The sequence below is a fragment of the Piliocolobus tephrosceles genome, chromosome 10, assembly GCF_002776525.5.
Source record: "Piliocolobus tephrosceles isolate RC106 chromosome 10, ASM277652v3, whole genome shotgun sequence".
In the NCBI taxonomy this organism is placed as follows: Eukaryota; Metazoa; Chordata; class Mammalia; order Primates; family Cercopithecidae; genus Piliocolobus; species Piliocolobus tephrosceles.
Window position 1 is genome coordinate 6,303,929 of NC_045443.1, and position 17,725 is coordinate 6,321,653.

General features: G+C 47.4%; 1 protein-coding gene across 1 annotated transcript in view; it reads right to left on the reverse strand.

Moving 5' to 3' along the window:
• Positions 1 to 17,725, reverse strand: part of VWF (von Willebrand factor) — a 154,612-nt gene that overhangs the window by 12,251 nt on the left and 124,636 nt on the right. Inside the window, exons 38-42 of the mRNA XM_031936259.1 lie at positions 13,826 to 13,975; positions 9,340 to 9,450; positions 6,889 to 7,069; positions 5,475 to 5,515; positions 4,836 to 4,952 (exon numbers count right to left, since the gene is read on the reverse strand). Of these exons, the coding sequence (XP_031792119.1) occupies positions 4,836 to 4,952; positions 5,475 to 5,515; positions 6,889 to 7,069; positions 9,340 to 9,450; positions 13,826 to 13,975 (600 nt within the window). The remainder of the gene's footprint in view (positions 1 to 4,835; positions 4,953 to 5,474; positions 5,516 to 6,888; positions 7,070 to 9,339; positions 9,451 to 13,825; positions 13,976 to 17,725) is intronic.

Below are 17,725 nucleotides of genomic sequence, written 5' to 3' on the forward strand. Positions count from 1 at the left end.
GGTTCAAGTGATTCTCCTGCCTCAGCCTCCTGAGTAGCTGGGATTACAGGCACCTGCCACCACGCCCAGCTAATTTTTATATTTTTAGTAGAGATGGGGTTTCACTATGTTGGCCACAATGGTCTCGATCTCTTGACCTCATGATCCGCCTGCCTCTCAGCCTCCCAAAGTGCTGGGATTACAGGCGTGAGCCACCACGGCCGGCCAGCAATTCATTTTTTACAAAGGTACCAACGTAATTCAATAAGGAAAGAATCATTTTTCAACAAATGGTGTTGGATCCACTGGGTAGCCATACGGGAGACCTCTACTTTATACCATATTTAAAATTTAATTCCTCAAGGATCATAAAACTAAACATAAAACTAAACTATAAAACTAAACATAAAACTAAACTATAATGCCAAACATAAAACTAAACATAAAACTATAATGCTATATATAATGCTAAACATAAAACTAAACTATAATGCTTCTAAAAGAAAATACAGGATACTATCTTCATGACATTAAAATGGACAAAAATTTCTTAAACAGGACATGAAAAGCACTAACCATAAAAGAAAAACATCTATAAACTGAATTTTATCAAAATTAAACTCCTGATCTTCAAAAGACACAATGAAGAAAAATAAAAGGTGAGCCATCAGCTGAAAGAAAATATTTCATTAGATACCTTATAAAGGAATAGTATCCAAAAATACAGAAAAAAATCATAATCATTAAAGGGCAAACACCCCAATATAAAAATGGCCAAAAGCTTGAACACATCACAAAAGATGATATAACCAGTAAGTATGTAAGATGCTCTATATCATTAGCCGACAGAGAAATGCAAATTTAAACTACTAGAAGATTCTGAAATTAGAGAAGCAGTAAGGAAAAAATGCTAGAAGGTATCACTTCCCAATGGCTAAAATGGAAAAGCATGACAACACCAAGCATTGGTGAGGAAGTAACGAACTCCCATACAATGCTGGAAAAAACTTCTCCCTGAGAAGTACGGGAAGTTACAAATTGTCTCTGCTGTTCTCTTGTATCCCCAGCATCTGGCCCCTCACTGGCACCCCTACACTCACAGAGGAGATAAGTTCCGCTGGGAACTTGTTTTCTTGTTTGTTTCGTTTTGTTTAGTTTTTGAGACAAGGTCTGGCTCTGTCATCCAGACTAGAGTGCAGGTGGTGCAATCACAGCTCAGTGCAGCTAGGGACTTGTTGACAGTGGCATACGGTAAGAGCCCCTTATTTATATCGGCGTCGGACAAAGCAGCACCTTCGAGACAGCAGGACTAGAAGAAAAACAGGATTGGCAACTTTTTATTTTGCAAGGAGTGTTTTAAACAATTTTAATAAAATAAAAACCAAAAAGCAGCCAGGCACAGTGGCTCACGCCTGTAATCCCAGCACTTTGGGAGGCCGAGGTGGGCAGATCACGAGATCAGGAGATTGAGACTATCCTGGCTAACATGGTGAAACCCCGTCTCTACTAAAAATACAAAAAAAACATTAGCTAGGCATGGTGGCGGGCGCCTGTAGTCCCAGCTACTCAGGAGGCTGAGGCAGGAGAACGCATGAACCCGGGAGGCAGAGCTTGCAGTGAGCCAGTATCACACCACTGCACTCCAGCCTGGGCGACAGAAAGAGACTCTGTCTATAAATAAATAAATAAATAAACAAACAAACAAACAAACCAAAACGCTACCAGGCTACCATCCACTGTCTCATCATTCCCTAAAAATTATTATCAGTGTCGCTTTCTTTAGAAGAAAAAATTAAAGTTCTTTTGACCCTTTCCATCTTCGTACCCCCACAAAACAGAAAGAACATAATCCCAGAATTTTTTAAAGAATCAATTTAGTTTTGTGAGAAGCCAACTCTGTTGTCATTCTTTTTCTCATTTTGCCACATTTAGTGATCACCATTCAGAGATCCACTCATTGGGGTCCTGAGGCTTTTCTATTATGAATCACCAAGTCAATTTGGAGCACCCAGACAGATGACCTGTCCCAAGATCAAGGTTAGGAGTCGGTAAGCTTGCTCGGAGATTAATTGAAACCATTTGTTCTCATAAATCAAACCATGAACTTGGCAAGTCTTCAGAAGCAGGCAGGAGGAAAAGCCAGTGAGGACAGAGCAGTCAGGGAGGCAAAATCCACACAGCAGGAGGCAGAGGGCAAAGTGAGGCCAAGAAAAGCAAAGGTGGAAGGCAGTTACGGGGAAGAAAGATTTGGAAGAAAGGGGAAAGGAGGCAGAAAATAAGCAGAAGGGGGCAACAGTGTTAAGGGTGTGGCAGGGGCTTGGAAGAGGCAAGGGAGGCGAGGAGAGACTGTAGAGGAAACACCCACTCTGCAGCATGTCTGCTGCCCTGCAGGACCAGACCACTGCTGTGCACAATGAACAGCACTTGTTTGGGCACTGCTGGATTTCCTGGCTGCTGCTGGCTACGGGTATGTGTTCCACATGCCTTCATTCACAGAGAGGGCAGAGCTGCCTTCTGGGTTTTCCCCAGAACACTGGATCATTGCGGGAAACGTCCTTCTCAGGAGCAGCCTCTTCCTCCTCCTGCTGAGCAAGTTCCCAGCCAGCCCCCTGAGTTCGCTTGTTTAGGTCTGAGCAGCCAGTTAGTTCTGCTTTCCTCACATAATTGTCCTCCTAAAACTGCCTTGCACACCCTCCATGGCCCCTCTCCATGTATTTCATCGACTGCTTGCAGCCCTCCCATCCACCTCCTCCTGTTTCCCTTTTCTAACCCTGGCTTCTGGCTCCCGGTCATTCATTCACCATGCCCTTCCCTGGAAGGTCTATTCGACATTCAACCCGTTCATTGCTCGAGGTCCACTTAGGGTGGCCCTCCTCCAGGACGCCTTTCCAGGGTTCCACGGCAGGGTGACTCCCATTCCTCGTGCTTTCCTTGAGCCGTCAGCTGTCAAGCCTCATCTCGACCACTCATCAGCGCAAACCTCCTTCTGCTGCTCTCCCTTTAGGTACAAGCATTGTCTCCCCTGGGAGGCAACAGAAGACTCACATCTCGGGCAATGCTGACACTTCAGCCCGATGTGCGCAGTTCAAGCCGACCTACCCAGCCTTAATTTACCACAGCTACCCCCGCCCCCAGGAGATGTCCCAGAGACCTTTCATGGCAGAAGACATAGTAAGACTAGCGGAGGATGCTGAGCTAGAACGGGATCAGCAGAGGCCGGCTTCAGCAAGGCTTGAGAGAGGCATAGAGGGAGAGGGAATCTAAGGGATCTCAAGAGACAGGAGGTGGCTGCACTCCCCTGGGAGACAGCAGAATTTTGGAGGAAAAGAAGAAGAATACACAGGCCAAATGGGACCATGGATTTTTGAGTATTTGGAAACCTCCATCTGAGGCTGGATTCTGAAGGTGAATTTCTCCAGACACGGAGGAAGCAGCTGTGGCTCCCTCTGAACACCAGAGGGCACTGCAGGGAGAGAGTGGGCCCGCCCTCCAGAGAGCAGGCTGCAGGGCCCGTCTCCACGGGCCGGCATTGGGGTGGGCCGGCCGCTGTCTCCTGGCTGCCGATTGGACTTCAGTGGACATTCCAGGAAAAAGGGATGCCACAAGACTGCAGGCAGCATTGTTTCATTCCATATGGAAGCCCAGATGTGTTCTGGGTGGGTTTTTACACAATACACACGCGCGCGCGCACACACACGCATGCACACAACTGGGCACCAAATCCTAAAACATCAACTGGGATTTTTAAAAAAACAAGCAAAAGGAAAACCACATACTTACCTTCTTCCTAATTAAGGAATGCTGTCTGAATCATTCTCTCAGAAACAGCTGTGTCTCCTACTAGACCTATCCACTCCATACTTCAAGCCCACACTTTGAGCCTGATACCTTCAAGTGCCATGAAGAACACAGATGTAGAGTATCTACCTGTCCCTTGTCCTCAACAGTGTAAAACACACCTGCACGACCTCTTGGCCCCCACCCCTGCCCCTCTGGCCACTGTGCTGCCTGCTTATAAGTGGCTCCTCTCCACCTCGCTGTGGCCCCCGACTCCCTCACAGAGCTGAGACAAGCACTTCCCTGCGCTCTCTGAAAGAGCCATCCCCACAGGTCACGCGTCTAGCTCACAAGAAATTCCTCTGACCAATGGCATCTTCTCAAACAGCAGAAGCCCCACATCCAGAGAGGAGCTTGAGGAAGAAGCCAAGGCCCCTCCTGAGCTGCAGGCCCCGCCCTGCTGCCATGGGGCTCAAAACTTCCCAGTGAGGTAGGACTAAGAGTCACAACTGAAACCATGGAGTGCCAGTTTCATCTGCCAAAGTAGAAACGGTAAGTCCACCTCTCAGAACCACCTCAAGGAGGCATTCAGAACAAGCATCGTCAGCGTGCCTGGCAAAAACAGGGTGAAATATCTGAAACCACTCAAATGTCCCGTGATAGCTTGGTTGTACACATGAGGCACATCCATTCAAAGGAATGTTGTGTAGAGCCTTGCACATAGGTGTCTAGTATTTGTTGACTAATTTTTAATATTTTCAAAGAACGGTGATGCTACTTCTTAAAATATACAAAAAGGGATACAGAACTATAAACACAGTATCATAAGCCTGACAAATATTAAAGTTTATTTTGAAAACTCAGGAAGAAAATATTTGCAACTTATAAAACCAAAATTATAATTATTTCTGAGGCATGCAATTTGGGTGGGTGACTCAGTCTCTTCATTATTGTCAAATATTGTTTATAATCAGAAAATTATAAAAGATTCATTTATTTAAAGACCTCAGTGAGGTCTCACTGCCTGGGTCCCACAAGCGTCGAGTCCATGCCCTCAGTCCCCATCAAGCCTCTCTTACCAGGGGGCAGGGACTGCAGGTGGTCTTCCTGCACTCCAGCTTGAATCCAGAGATGATCCCCACCTGCACGATGCAGCGGCAGGTCGTGCATGCATCGATCATCACACTCTTCCCGGGCTGGAACGAGAGGCACCAGGGTCAGGCCACCCCAGCATCCCCCAGTCCCGCCCTCACCTTACTCCCATATGCTGTCTCCTGCCCACCCACCCATAGCTCCCACGAGCCATCGCTCTGCTGCTCCTCCTGTCCCCTGGCCCATGGCCTGACTGTCCTCCCATCTCCAGTACTGACATGGTAAGAGTGACAGCTTTCATGCCAAAGAGGCAGCCCAGGCAGTGGCAGAGGCGACAGACTAAAATATGCACAATGACTTCAGAGTGCTTCTCTGTGCACAGAAGAAACGCACAGGTGCCTGAGGTGGGGGCCGGGAAGTGAGTGTGGGACAGGCCCGAGAGTCAGGAAGATGGTCCTAGCCCGGGCTCCAGGATGCCAGGGATGTCCCGCAGGCAGTGGAAAGCTGGGGTTAGGTCTCCCTGGTTTCCTTCATTTCTGCTTTACAATGACTTGCCTGCTACCCTTCCCAAAGTACCCCCTTCCCTGTCCCCACCACCTGCTCTGGAGAAGAAGGCAGCGGCTCACCCCAATCATAGTGCCATTGAGCATGCAGGCCTCCACGGGCTCTGAGGGAGAGAAAAGTGCAGTGAGAGTGGGCACAACACACCCCCGGGTGAGACCAGTGCGCACGCTGCTCGCTCTCTTTGGGGCTCCTCCTCCGTGGCTGGGCCTCCCTCCTGTATCTGTCGGCCCTTCCCCCCCACAACCCAGCACTGGGGGTCCTACTGCCAGAGCCCACAGCAGCCTCCCTTCCCCATGCAGGCCACAGTGAGAAGAGCCCCGACCATTCTCCAAGCGACAGCACTTGCTTATGTGAATTTACGTTGAAGGGATGGGATAAATGGGAGGATGGTTGGGTTTATCAAACAACGAAATGCTACTCTTGAAATTTTCACTTTCAAGAATTCAGTGGCCAGGCGTGGTGCCTCGCACCTGTAATCCCAGAACTTTGGAAGGCCGAGGTGGGTGGATCACTTGAGGTCAGGAGTTCAAGACCAGCCCGGCCAATATAGCAAAACCACATCTCTACTACAAATACAAAAATTTGCCAGGCGTGGTGGCACACGCCAGTAATCCCAGCTACTCGGAAGGCTGAGGCTGGAAAAACGTTTGAACCCAGGAGGCAGAGGTTTCAGTGAGTCAAGATAGTGCCACTGCATTCCAGCCTATCCAGAGATAGCGCCTCTCACTCCAGAGTGAGAATCCACCTCAAACAAACAAATAAATAAACAAAATTCAGAGCAGGATATGGTAGAGAGAACTAGTTTTTGTTGTTGTTGCCATTTGTTTGTTTGTTTGTTTGTTGGCAGGGTCGGAGTGGCAAGTTGAACGCCTTCCCCAGGGTGAAACGTCACAGCATACAAAGGAGGTCTCCAAATCAGAGAAACCTAGGGTCGAATCCCAGTCTTGCTATGTAGTGATCTTCGGGAAATTCTTATGATTTTCTCATTTTATTTGCTTTCTCATAAAAGCAGTAGGAGCAGATGGGAAGATCTCGGTCCTATCCATTTCCCTAAGCTGCTAAAAAAGCTAAGAATAGGCCAGGCGCGGTGGCTCAAGCCTGTAATCCCAGCACTTTGGGAGGCTGAGACAGGTGGATCACGAGGTCAGGAGATCGAGACCATCCTGGCTAACACGGTGAAACCCCATCTTTACTAAAAAATACAAAAAAAAAACTAGCCGGGTGAGGTGGCGGGCGCCTGTAGTCTCAGCTGCTCCGGAGGCTGAGGCAGGAGAATGGCGTAAACCCGGGAGGCGGAGCTTGCAGTGAGCTGAGATCAGGCCACTGCACTCCAGCCCGGGTGACAGAGCGAGACGCCGCAAAAAAAAAAAAAGGCTAAGAATTCAGGAGCCAAAGGTGGAAAGAGAGGCTTAAAGGTGGGGCCCAGCCCAACCCAGCCCAGCCCAGCCCAGAACAACCCCAGCCTGCACGACTTACCACAGCGACAGCTCGGGCAGCATGTTGAGGTCTTACAGCTCAGCTGAAAGCCCAAGGGGCAGACAGGGACCTCCAGCTGGGGGCAGGAGACGTTCCTTTGTTGTACAAAGACCTCCTCCTTCACTCGGACACACTCATTGATGAGGCAGGGGTTCTCCGGGGAGGCCCAGTGGGAGCCGACCTGAAGGGCACCAGAATTAGTCCAACAAGCTGGGGCAGGGCTAGAGCCCAGGGTCCCAATGGGAAGGTGCTCTTCTCTCAGGGAGTTGGTTTGGACTCTGGACGTGAGGCCTGGCTTAACCTGTAAATCCTACCACAGGGTAGGGCCCATGGAGGGGATGAATGGGGCTCATCTCAGTGAGTGCCACACAAACAGTCTGGGTCAAAATCACCTGACTGAGGCACCCAGGCAAGCACCTTGGAGAAGCCAGGGGACTCACCCTCCCTTCCTCAGCACTGGTTTGAGCTGAGCTCAGACACTCTGGCCGAGAAGCAGCAGTGTGGGCCATGAGACGGAAGGTGCGGCGGGGAAGCCCAACCCATTTCCCAGCCTGGTGCCACTTCCCACGGTAGAGGGAGACAGGGAGCTGGCAGAAGCCTCCACGGTAGGGGGAGACAGGGAACTGGCAGAAGCCTCCACGGTAGGGGGAGACAGGGAGCTGCCAGAAGCCCGAGAAGGCTGGCCTGGGACCCTGACAGCCCTGCAATCTGTCCATGAAGAGTCCGGGGCTGCACACGGGTAGCCTGATCTCAAAGGTTGTCACCATGGGCCAAAAGCACTGAAAGGACCCAAGACCATGGTTCAGAAAAGTCACCAGGAGGATCTTCCCCAGAAAATGTCACCGCGAGTGCCCTGTGTCGGCCAGCACCCAGATATGTAACCAGGTGCCCTCTGCCGCCATCTCAGGCCCTGACCTACTTCTCCTAGTGCCTGCTTATTTCTTCTCCTTCCAGACGAAGTATAGAAAATGCCAAACACTTGCAGCCATTCTCTTCACCTCCCACTCCTGACTCCCTGCAGGCCTGATTCCACCCTCTAGACCTCTCCCTCCTCTGGTTACTTACTCACTGAGCCTTGGCCACCGGCCCATTAAGAGCACCCATTGCCACCACCCCCGCTGCCCCCGACATGGTTCAGCAGCAAAACCATTGCCATCACCCAAGTCTTTTAGTTAAGATGGAGACTTGAGGTAGAGGAGAAAAGCCCAGGTCACCTTATGTTTTGCAAACACTGATGAGGGGCAGAGTGGGGTGGGCCTTGAAGGGAAATGAGAGATGGGGAAAGGGGCAGGAATACTGGGCACAAAGGCACCGGCTCTCCACCCCTCCAAGGATGGGGCAGCCTCTGATCTGAGCTGTACCTTGACCCTGGGGAGGAGGAATAAAACCTGCCTCCATCCAAGGCACATGGGAGCAGAAGCACTAAAAGGTGGGGAGGGGAGAACACAGGGAAGGGAACACGTAGGCAACTCAGACTAGAGGGGGAGGTGGAAACTCACCTGAAAAAGCCCAGTGAGTCATTCTGTTATCACTGGGGAGGAGAAAGGCAACGGGCCTGGGTAGGAGATGGGGAAGGCTCAGGACGAGATAGCAGACCCTTGGCCTTCCTCTCTGAGGGAAGCACGTTGGTCTTACAAAGGGAGACAGAGGGAAGGCCCATACGGGCAGCTCACCTCCTCCCAGCAACAGCTCCCAAGGCTGCCAGGACTTGGCACTACCCACCTTATCCTTCTGACCAGACTGAAAGAACTGTGATTCTCCTAGCATCTGGACTAAAATCCCCAAAGACGGAATCCTCTGTTTTTTAAGAAAATGGCTTGATGAGCATCAGAGTCTAAGAGACCACCGGGCAGCACACAGGGGAAGGCTGAACTGCTCTGTGTTACAAGAAGGGAATGGCAGGGGTCGGCCAGCCAGAAGAGGACGAGAGTGGGGCGATGGGGCGCTGGCAAGATGCCCCAGCCAGACCTGCAGAAATAGCCGAGGGACTGTGGGAAATACTGTTCCTTTTCTGGGTTGTCAAGTTTTCCACCTCCCTAAAACCACCAGGGAGGTTTCAGTAGAAATCAGTGAAAAGGTCTGGGGACCCTGCCTGGGTCAGTGTGGTCCAGAACAGTACTTGCAGCCTGTGGGACTTCCGAGGGGTGATGAGGCCATCCCAAAACCAGCTCAGCCACAGCACCTCAGATTCACAGGTGAATGAGAGAGCATGAATACCCCCGAGAGGGCCCTGGGCTTCTCCCAAAATCTACAAAATGGGAAGCCTGAGGCAGTCTTAACTAGTTCCTAAGGGGCAGGTCATCTCAGCTGGCATCTGGGTAACATCAACAGCTGGGTGAAACGCCCAGTGGGGAAAGCAAAAGGCAGGGAATGAGATGAAACTAAGGTCAACACTGGTCCCTGGAGTGGCCCCAGTGTGCCCTCCTCCCCGTCCCGGGGACCTGGACCTACACTCTTCCAGGAAGACTGGGAGTCCCCCCGTGGTGAGCCGGTCACCACTTCACAGGCAGATGGCAGGCACCTTCCACAGCACTCGCCTTCATGCAGAACGTAAGTGAAGCCCTGGAAAAGCAGAAAAAACAGAGTAAGGACAGGTGAGCAGCAAAGACATAGGGGTTCTTACCTACGCCTCCTGCGTACTGAGCCCTGGGGTTCTGCTGAGTGATCGCTGGTCTGCGCATTTTCGTCTTTGTTGTCAACCAGGCTCAGGGTCATGCCAAGAGGCAGCAACTACTAGGTCACTAAACAAGTCTTACATCCGCTGCAGAGATATAATTCTGCTCCCTGAAAGATCCCACTTTGAGAGAGACCATGATCCCGTCTGTGGGAGTATGAAAGACAGCTCAGAGCTCACTTAGCAGCAACTACCATCATGGCCAATTCTAGGGCCCCTCACTGACCGGGGGGAGCACTCGGGATGACTGAGATCCAGTCTCTGCTCTCGCAGGGCTAGCCTCCCATACAAGACGAACACTTGATCCCAATACTGCTCACCAATGTGCTGATTTGGGCTTCCCCAAGAGGTTACTTGACATTGACCTAGTAATTTATAGGCTATGGTGTTCTTTACAAAAGAAAAATGAGATGAGACAGCAACAGACAAACCTTCTCCAGAAAGCATGCCAGGGAGAACAGCATCCTGGGAGTCTGTCAGCCCATCTTGCCTCTAGAAGGTCCTCCAATCTGGCTAAAGCATCATGAAAATAAACTGAAACCCTCCTCTGAAAAGTCTATACAAAGAATAGTCAAAGTGATGACAGTGTGTTTGTCCCAGGAGCCAAGAAAAAAGAATCCAGGACTATGCTCCATCTTGGAGCTGTGTCCTTAAGAGAGAAAGAGTAACCACAGCTGTTCCGGACAGGTGTGGGACGGGTGTGGATGGCAGCCTGCTGTGCTCCCCAAGCACGCTCCGGAGCAGGGCAGAATCTGAAGATGCACAACACATGTGCCTCTCTCTGGAAGGGCTCAACACTCCCGAGACTTGGCTCAACCCCACCTGGTCTGCAGAAGACCTACTGACAACCCTGCCCACCTCCCAGCAGTGTGCAGTGAGCTGTCTCCAGGATTTTATCAGCCAAAATTCAAGTCATTTACTGTGCACCTACGATGTACTAGGTACTAAGGAGGAGACAACACATTAGGATGACTCAATCTGTGTACACACCTTCCACGATACAACAGAACATACAAAATGGCATTAAAGAGAAAAACAAGGTCTCAGGGAGCCAGAAACAAAGACTCAAAGAACACAGAAGACAGTAATTAATACCTTTAGGGATCTGCTGTCATTCTCACGCGCCTCTCTAGAAGGCTGAGTGATCGAGATCCGCGTATTATTTTCATTGCCTGTTGCCTCTCACCATGGGCAAAGAGTGTCAATATTATGGATGGCTCTCAGGCCACATGCCTGTTCCCACAGCCCCACTAGCTTCTCACACCCAACCACTTTTAGCCATGCCTCCAAATTTCCATCCGCCTAAGATTCCCCTCCATACCCCACAGCAACCCTGTTTCCTGGCTGCACAACCAGGGTCCAACCTTATTTTTCAATTCTTTCTTTTCCCTTCCTCCGACAAATTCCCTCACTTATATCTACGTTTGATATCTTGTATCAAAATACACATCCCAGGCCCTTCTCCTGGCTCTCTTCTCCATCCTGTTTTCATTGGTTTCCCAAGTAAGAATGGAACTAAGTAGGTCTATTAGCCATCCAACCTGAAAACATACGCACTGAACAATAAATTATGAATTTATCTAGCAGCACGATCCTTTAAGCACAATTGCAGTAACTGAAATGGAGGTAGCAGATGCCAAGATCTGGTCACTTGTCCCCTCTGAGATGGTCTGAGGAGCACAGTTTGAAGAGCTCCTCCTGGATCAGACTGACCCTTTTGCAACACTGCAGTTGCGGGTTGAACCAGCCTAACAGGACGGCCTCCTAGCTCAGGTCAGGACCCCTCCAGTGTCCACAGGCTTCCTGTGAGCTACAGGGGCTCCGGCCAACCCTGTTCCCTGGGGTGGTCCTGTTTCCTGTCTGATACTGGGAAGAACATCCCTCCCTCTTCTTCTTCCTGAGGAGTATCTCAGAGTGAATAAAATCTAACGGACTTCCTTCGGTTTCTCAGAACACAGTTCCTACACCTTGACTGAACCTGATTCAGGAGCCTACGGGTGAGGAGTCAGACAGCCATCAGCCTTCATGGAAAATCCCCTCAAAGGCTTGTACAGAGGTGGAGCCTCCTCTCACGATGGACATGGACGCAAGGCCATCGCCTGAGGCCCACCTGGAACATTCCTGAGACACCGCCAATGCCCCTGCTTGCCTGCCGCCACTCCTCTGACACGAAGAGCAGAGGACTACGGAGGGGCTTGGGGAAAGTGTGTTTCTGCAGACTGTGGCTTCAGGGTGATGATAGTAGTGTTCTTTTCTGTGACAACCTAGACAACATATGGACTGGGAGATATGAGCCCAAGTGCCTGAGGTCAGAGCAGAGCTAATAATGCTAACAATACTACCCCTCTTTGCAGAATGAGGTCTGAGACCATCTGTAACTTACCTAAGCTCCCACCTCACTCAACACAGTACAGATCCAAGCCCAGCCTCCCACGTCCCCTGAGATTTTAAACCACGAGGCTCCCTTCTCCTCCCCAGAAGATGTGAACATTCAGCCTCTAAGACAGGGCACTGGATTCCCTAGAGCGATCACATGGTCAAGAGTTCTAGACACGGTTCCTTCTCCACTCCTGCCCCGACCTCCCTACTCATCATCTTTTTGAAATTGCCCCCAGCTTTTCTACACAGCCAGGATTATACCCCAGGACCTGCAGCTCCCCAAATAGATGACTAGACCAGAGCATGAACTGGACAGTGGACCCGATCCAAGGGCTGAGCTGGGCCTGTCAACTTTGCTCTTGAGAAGCTGATCCATGAAACACAAAGACCGACTAAAGTCAGACTGGAGAAGGATGAACCATGGATCTGAAAAGCTGTGTGGAGTTGAAGTGAGATTTGATAAAGCTGTGTGCAAACAAAAGGTATGAGAAAGCAAAACTTCTGCACAGAGGAAGCTGGCCTGCAGGGAGGAGCTGGAGCAGATGGACAGAAATACCAGCTCTTAGGACAAATGGAGAGACATGCTGTAGGACCATGGTGCCCACCTACAAATCCTACACTTCCTGTCTGAGAGATCCTCCTGTATCTTTTCTACAAATCCCCTCTTATTGTACTGAGTCTGAATGGGTTCTATTCTTTGCAAGCAAAACTCCCCACTGAAACACTAAATATATTGGGTGTCAATATCCTAAAAATAACCTGTAAACAGCACTTCTCTTTATTTGACAGCAAGTTATTTCCCTGGCCTCAGGTGGCCTGTGAGAGGAGATGAAAACCAAAGGGTTTCTAAAGCTTAGTGTTTCCCAAAGAACAGCAGGATACTCAAAGGTACTGAGCAACTCCACTCACTCTCAGTACCTAAATGCAGGTAGAACAGCAGGTGAAGGGCCTGGGTTTCGGGATCTGTCCTCAGGCTCTCCTCTGCCATCAAACCATTCACCTCGAAAACACCTTCAGGAGCTCTGTCTTCACTGCCATTGACATTTGCAAAACAATCATGAGATGTATGTGCTTGCCCGCCCTGGCACCTCTTCTCTTAATATCATTATCTGCTGATAATAATGTAGTAATAATCGCATTAAACCAGCAAGCAGAATTTGCCCTACAATCCTCTCTGCAGACTGGTGCTCCCTTTTTAGGGTCTGATCAGTCCTAAACATGCAAGAATCGGGCGCCCCAGCACACACAGGAGCCTCAGGGGCAGCCGCCACAAACTGGATTTGGGGAACAGGGATGTTTTCTGTACCTCAAATTATAAACGTGGCCTGAAAATCAACAGTCTACATGGAAACACCAGAGTACACTGGAACCAGGACAATCCTAGAAAATTCAGAGCATACGTTTGTTCTAGGGACAGGCGAAGGTGATATATGAGGGTGGAAGAAAAAGGAAATCAAGTCCTCTTTTCTAGGCATTTAGTCCTCCCCACGTCTCTGCTCAAACTTACTCCACCAGTCCTTTAGACGTAAGGCCATACAACAGACGTGACCATTAGCTAAGGCCTGAACTGCAGAAGGAAGACATAGAAATCCTTTGCTCATGCTTTTTCTTCTTATCCAGCCCTAACCCCCTCCCCTCTTCCACACCCCTAGCCTTGAACCAGAGGTCACTGAAGAACCTTTCTTGCCCTTCCTCGTGAATCCGGGAGGCAGAGCTTGCAGTGATCCGAGATTGTGCCACTGCACTACAGCCTGGGCGACACAGCAAGTCTCTTATCTCAAAACAAAAAAAAACAAAGAACCTTTCTTGCCCTTCCTAAGATGCCCTCCTCTACTTTCCCGCCCTGATGGCTCCAGGCGTGCCCAGCCCCTCTGCTCCACTCACCGACCGACAGCTGTCTTCACAGGGCTTCTGGGAGCACTGGACCACGCGGAGGCCCATCACAGCATCCTCCATGTCAGTGCAGGTGCACACGTCACAGCCCTCCTCCCAGAACTGGCCCACCGGGTAGATGGTGCTTCGGTGGACACACACCTGTAGACATAAGATTTCGTGAGTGAACTCATTTCATTCATTGAAACAAACGGTGAGTTAGCACCTACTACATGGAAGCCGCTCTAGGTGCTGAGAATGTGGCAATAAATAAAACCAAATGTGGTCTCTACCCATATGCAGGACTGCTTATAAAACAGATTTCATCCTCTTCCTTTCCCTGCCTGCGAGCCTTAGAGAAGCCATCCCCAGTCTCTCAGGGGTGGCCTCTCGTGAGGCCTTCATGGTCCACAGACTTGAATACAACACACTGGCTGCCTTGGTCTCACTTCTTCCTGCCTTAACTGCACTTCACTCCTTCCTATGTCACCGAGAAGCTGCACCCACACTCCCAGATCCAGTAATGTCCTTGGACTTGGAGCCCATCCTCATCTAGCCCTCTGCCTACTTACAAACAAGTTGCACAGGGGCTATGAACGCGTGTCCCCTTACCCACAGATGACTAGGAACATAAAAAAGACTCTGGGACACAGAGCAGGGGATATGTTTGAGAGACAAGGGATCCCATTTGGAAGAACCATAGACTCTGGCAGAGATGTGGGAAGAGATCAAAAAGGTTGGTTGAAAGGGAAACGTGGAAAGTCTGGGACGCACACCACAAACAATGCTCAGACATCCTTTTCTTGGAATGAGGAGCTAAGGAAGCTGTTTGATCGGGGACTTAATGTCAGTTTTGAAATTAATCCCAAGTATGCCCTCCCAAAGCTATGCAAAATAGGTCTCCATCCTGTGAATGCCATAACAGCACTTCAAACATTTCGAAAGCACTATCATGTATCTTCTCAGTCTTCTAGCTTCTGTATAATCAACTTATTGAACGAGACCCCTTGTTCTATTAAAAGGCCTGCAGGAAAATGTTACCATCCCTATGGAGAAGAATTGTTTAGCAACACTTAGCAAAAGTAAATGTGTATTTACCATTTCACTCAGAATCTCACTTCTAGGAATCCATCCCAAAGACACACTGCCAACAAGTGTGACAAAATGACAGATGCGTATGGCTGTTTGTTACTGCAATTAGTAATAGCAAAAGGCTGAAGTGACTCAAATGTCCACCAATAGGGGACTTGTTGAAAAAAAACTACGGTGCTGCCATGCAATGGAGTACTATGCAGCTATAAGAAAGAATAAGGCAGATCTCTACACACTGATACAGAATAATCTCCATCAAATATTGTTAAATGAGAAAGAACAATTTAAAATATCATTCATAATATACTTTTCTATGAGAAACGGGAAGAAACATACATGTATAAAATTCGTCATATTTTCAAAAAGAAAACTAATAAAAATTATAAAGGTTGGACATGGTGGCTGGCTGATGCCTGTAATCCCAGCACTTTGGGAGGCTAAGACAGGCAGATATATATATATAACATATATAATATATAGTATATATATTACATACATATAACATATATATTATAGTACATATTACATATATTACCTATATTATATATAACAGAGTATATGCTATATATTATATATTATAGAATTCATGTATATATAGGGTGGAGGAAGGAATAAGGTAGAGAAAACAGAGTAAGACTCCTGGGAATATGTCTTGTTATAATAATAATATATAATTATTATATATAGTTATATATTACTTAATTATATATTACATATTATATATAAACTATATATTATATAATAATCATATATAGTTTACTTATATAATATTATATATTATATAATTATATATTATGTATTACTAATATAATATATAATTATAATAATGTGCCACCTTGATATCTAGTTAATGAGATATTTCAATTTGTTTTCCATTTTTAGGGATTGCTTTTTATTTCTTTTAAAATTTAAAATTACTATGGCGTAAAATATTTAAGTGATTTTAAAGCCAAAATTATAAAACAAGACATATTCCCAGGAGTCTGTTATGTATAATCATATATAATAATATATTATATATAATTCATATATTATATATAGTATATAATTATATAATATATATTATATAATTTTATATATAATTTATTATATATAAAATATTTATATTTTTATAAAATTATATAACATATTATATATTACATATAATAATCATTATTTCAAATGACTTCAAACCATAGTATTTACATGATATATCCCCCGATGAGTTTTTTAGGATAAGAAGAACTGAAAGGAAATTTTATTTATTTATTTATTTAATTTGAGACAAAGTCTCACTCCGTAGCCCAGGCTAGAGTGCAATGGTACAATCTCGGCTCACTGCAAACTCTGCCTCCTGGGTTCGAGCTATTCTCCTGCCTCAGCCTCCCAAGTAGCTGGAATTACAGGTGCACACCACCACACTCAACTAATTTTTTGTATTTTTTAGTAGAGATAGGGTTTCACCATATTGGCCAGGCTGGTCTTGAACTCCCAACCTCAAGTAATCGGCCCACCTCAGCCTCCCAAAGTGCTAGGTTTACAGGTTAGTTTTGAAACTATTACATGTATATTGCAAGATAAAGCAGGTAAGTAGTTAATCATATCAGGAAACCAGAATTTTCAACTTAGAAGTGATACAACCAAAAAATCAAAGAAGTAAAGTCCCATAATTAAATTTGAATCAGAAATACCACTACAAACTTATGAGTTTTTATCCTCTCTTAAAATATGCATTTCTAAGCTCTGTTCACCAAAAAGATCTGAAGGCAATGGCAACCCAGGAGCCATAAATATTCTTGGCACCCAGATTTTGTGCCTAAATACCACTTGTACTAAAAGGTAGAGGGACTTTTGTCACAATGGCAGATCCAAGGACTAGGGCAGGAAACGCCCAGGGTGAGCCTGGCATGCCTTATTGTTTCAAACAGCAAGAAAACTACAAAAGACTCATGAGGCCATGCCAACAGGCTCCAACGCTGACTTAAAGGAGCCCCCATTTACCCGAGGGAGGACAATTTTAGCATCAAAAAATAAAGTTTACAATGAATCAACACACACCAAATACATAAGCATCCATGAATACATAATGATGGAAAGAAAAAAAAAAAAAAAGCCTCTTTGGCTGTCCTTGACAGTTGCTGGGGCATCAACTAATGGCTCTGAAAACTGGAAAGGAAAAAATCAAGCCCTTATTCTGCTTTTATTCTGCTTTGTCTAATGTAATTTTATTTCAGGGTAACTGAAAACAGCTGGGAGAAAGTTCTTTCTTATGGGAGAATTCCAGTTAATAAATGCAATCAGTATGATAGAAGTGAGAAAAGTCACGATTTTGAAACTCCTAATGACATACTAAATCTTAGACAACACCTATAAATATTAAAACGATAAACGAAATTGTTGACAGGATAAACTTCACAATGCAGAAACAGGTTGACTTCATCTGAACACTTCATCAGTCCTATCTTTGAAAGTGGGAAGCTAGGCCAGGTGCGGTGGCTCATGCCTGTAATTCCAGCACTTTGGGAGGTAAAGGAGGATGGATCATAAGGTCAGGAGCTCGAGACCATCCTGGCCAACATGGTGAAACCCTATCTCTACTAATAAAACAAAAAATACCTGGGCATGGTGGTATGTGCCTGCAATCCCAGCTACTCAGGAGGCTAAGGCAGGAGAATTGCTTGAATCAGGGAGTAGGAGGTTGCAATCAGCCGAGATTGCGCCACTGCACTCCAACCTGGTGACAGAGTGAGACTCCATTGAAGAAAGGAGGAAGGGAAGGGGAAGGGGGGAGGGAAGGTATGAGGAGGGAGGGGGAGGAGGAGGGAGGGGGGGGAGGCAGGG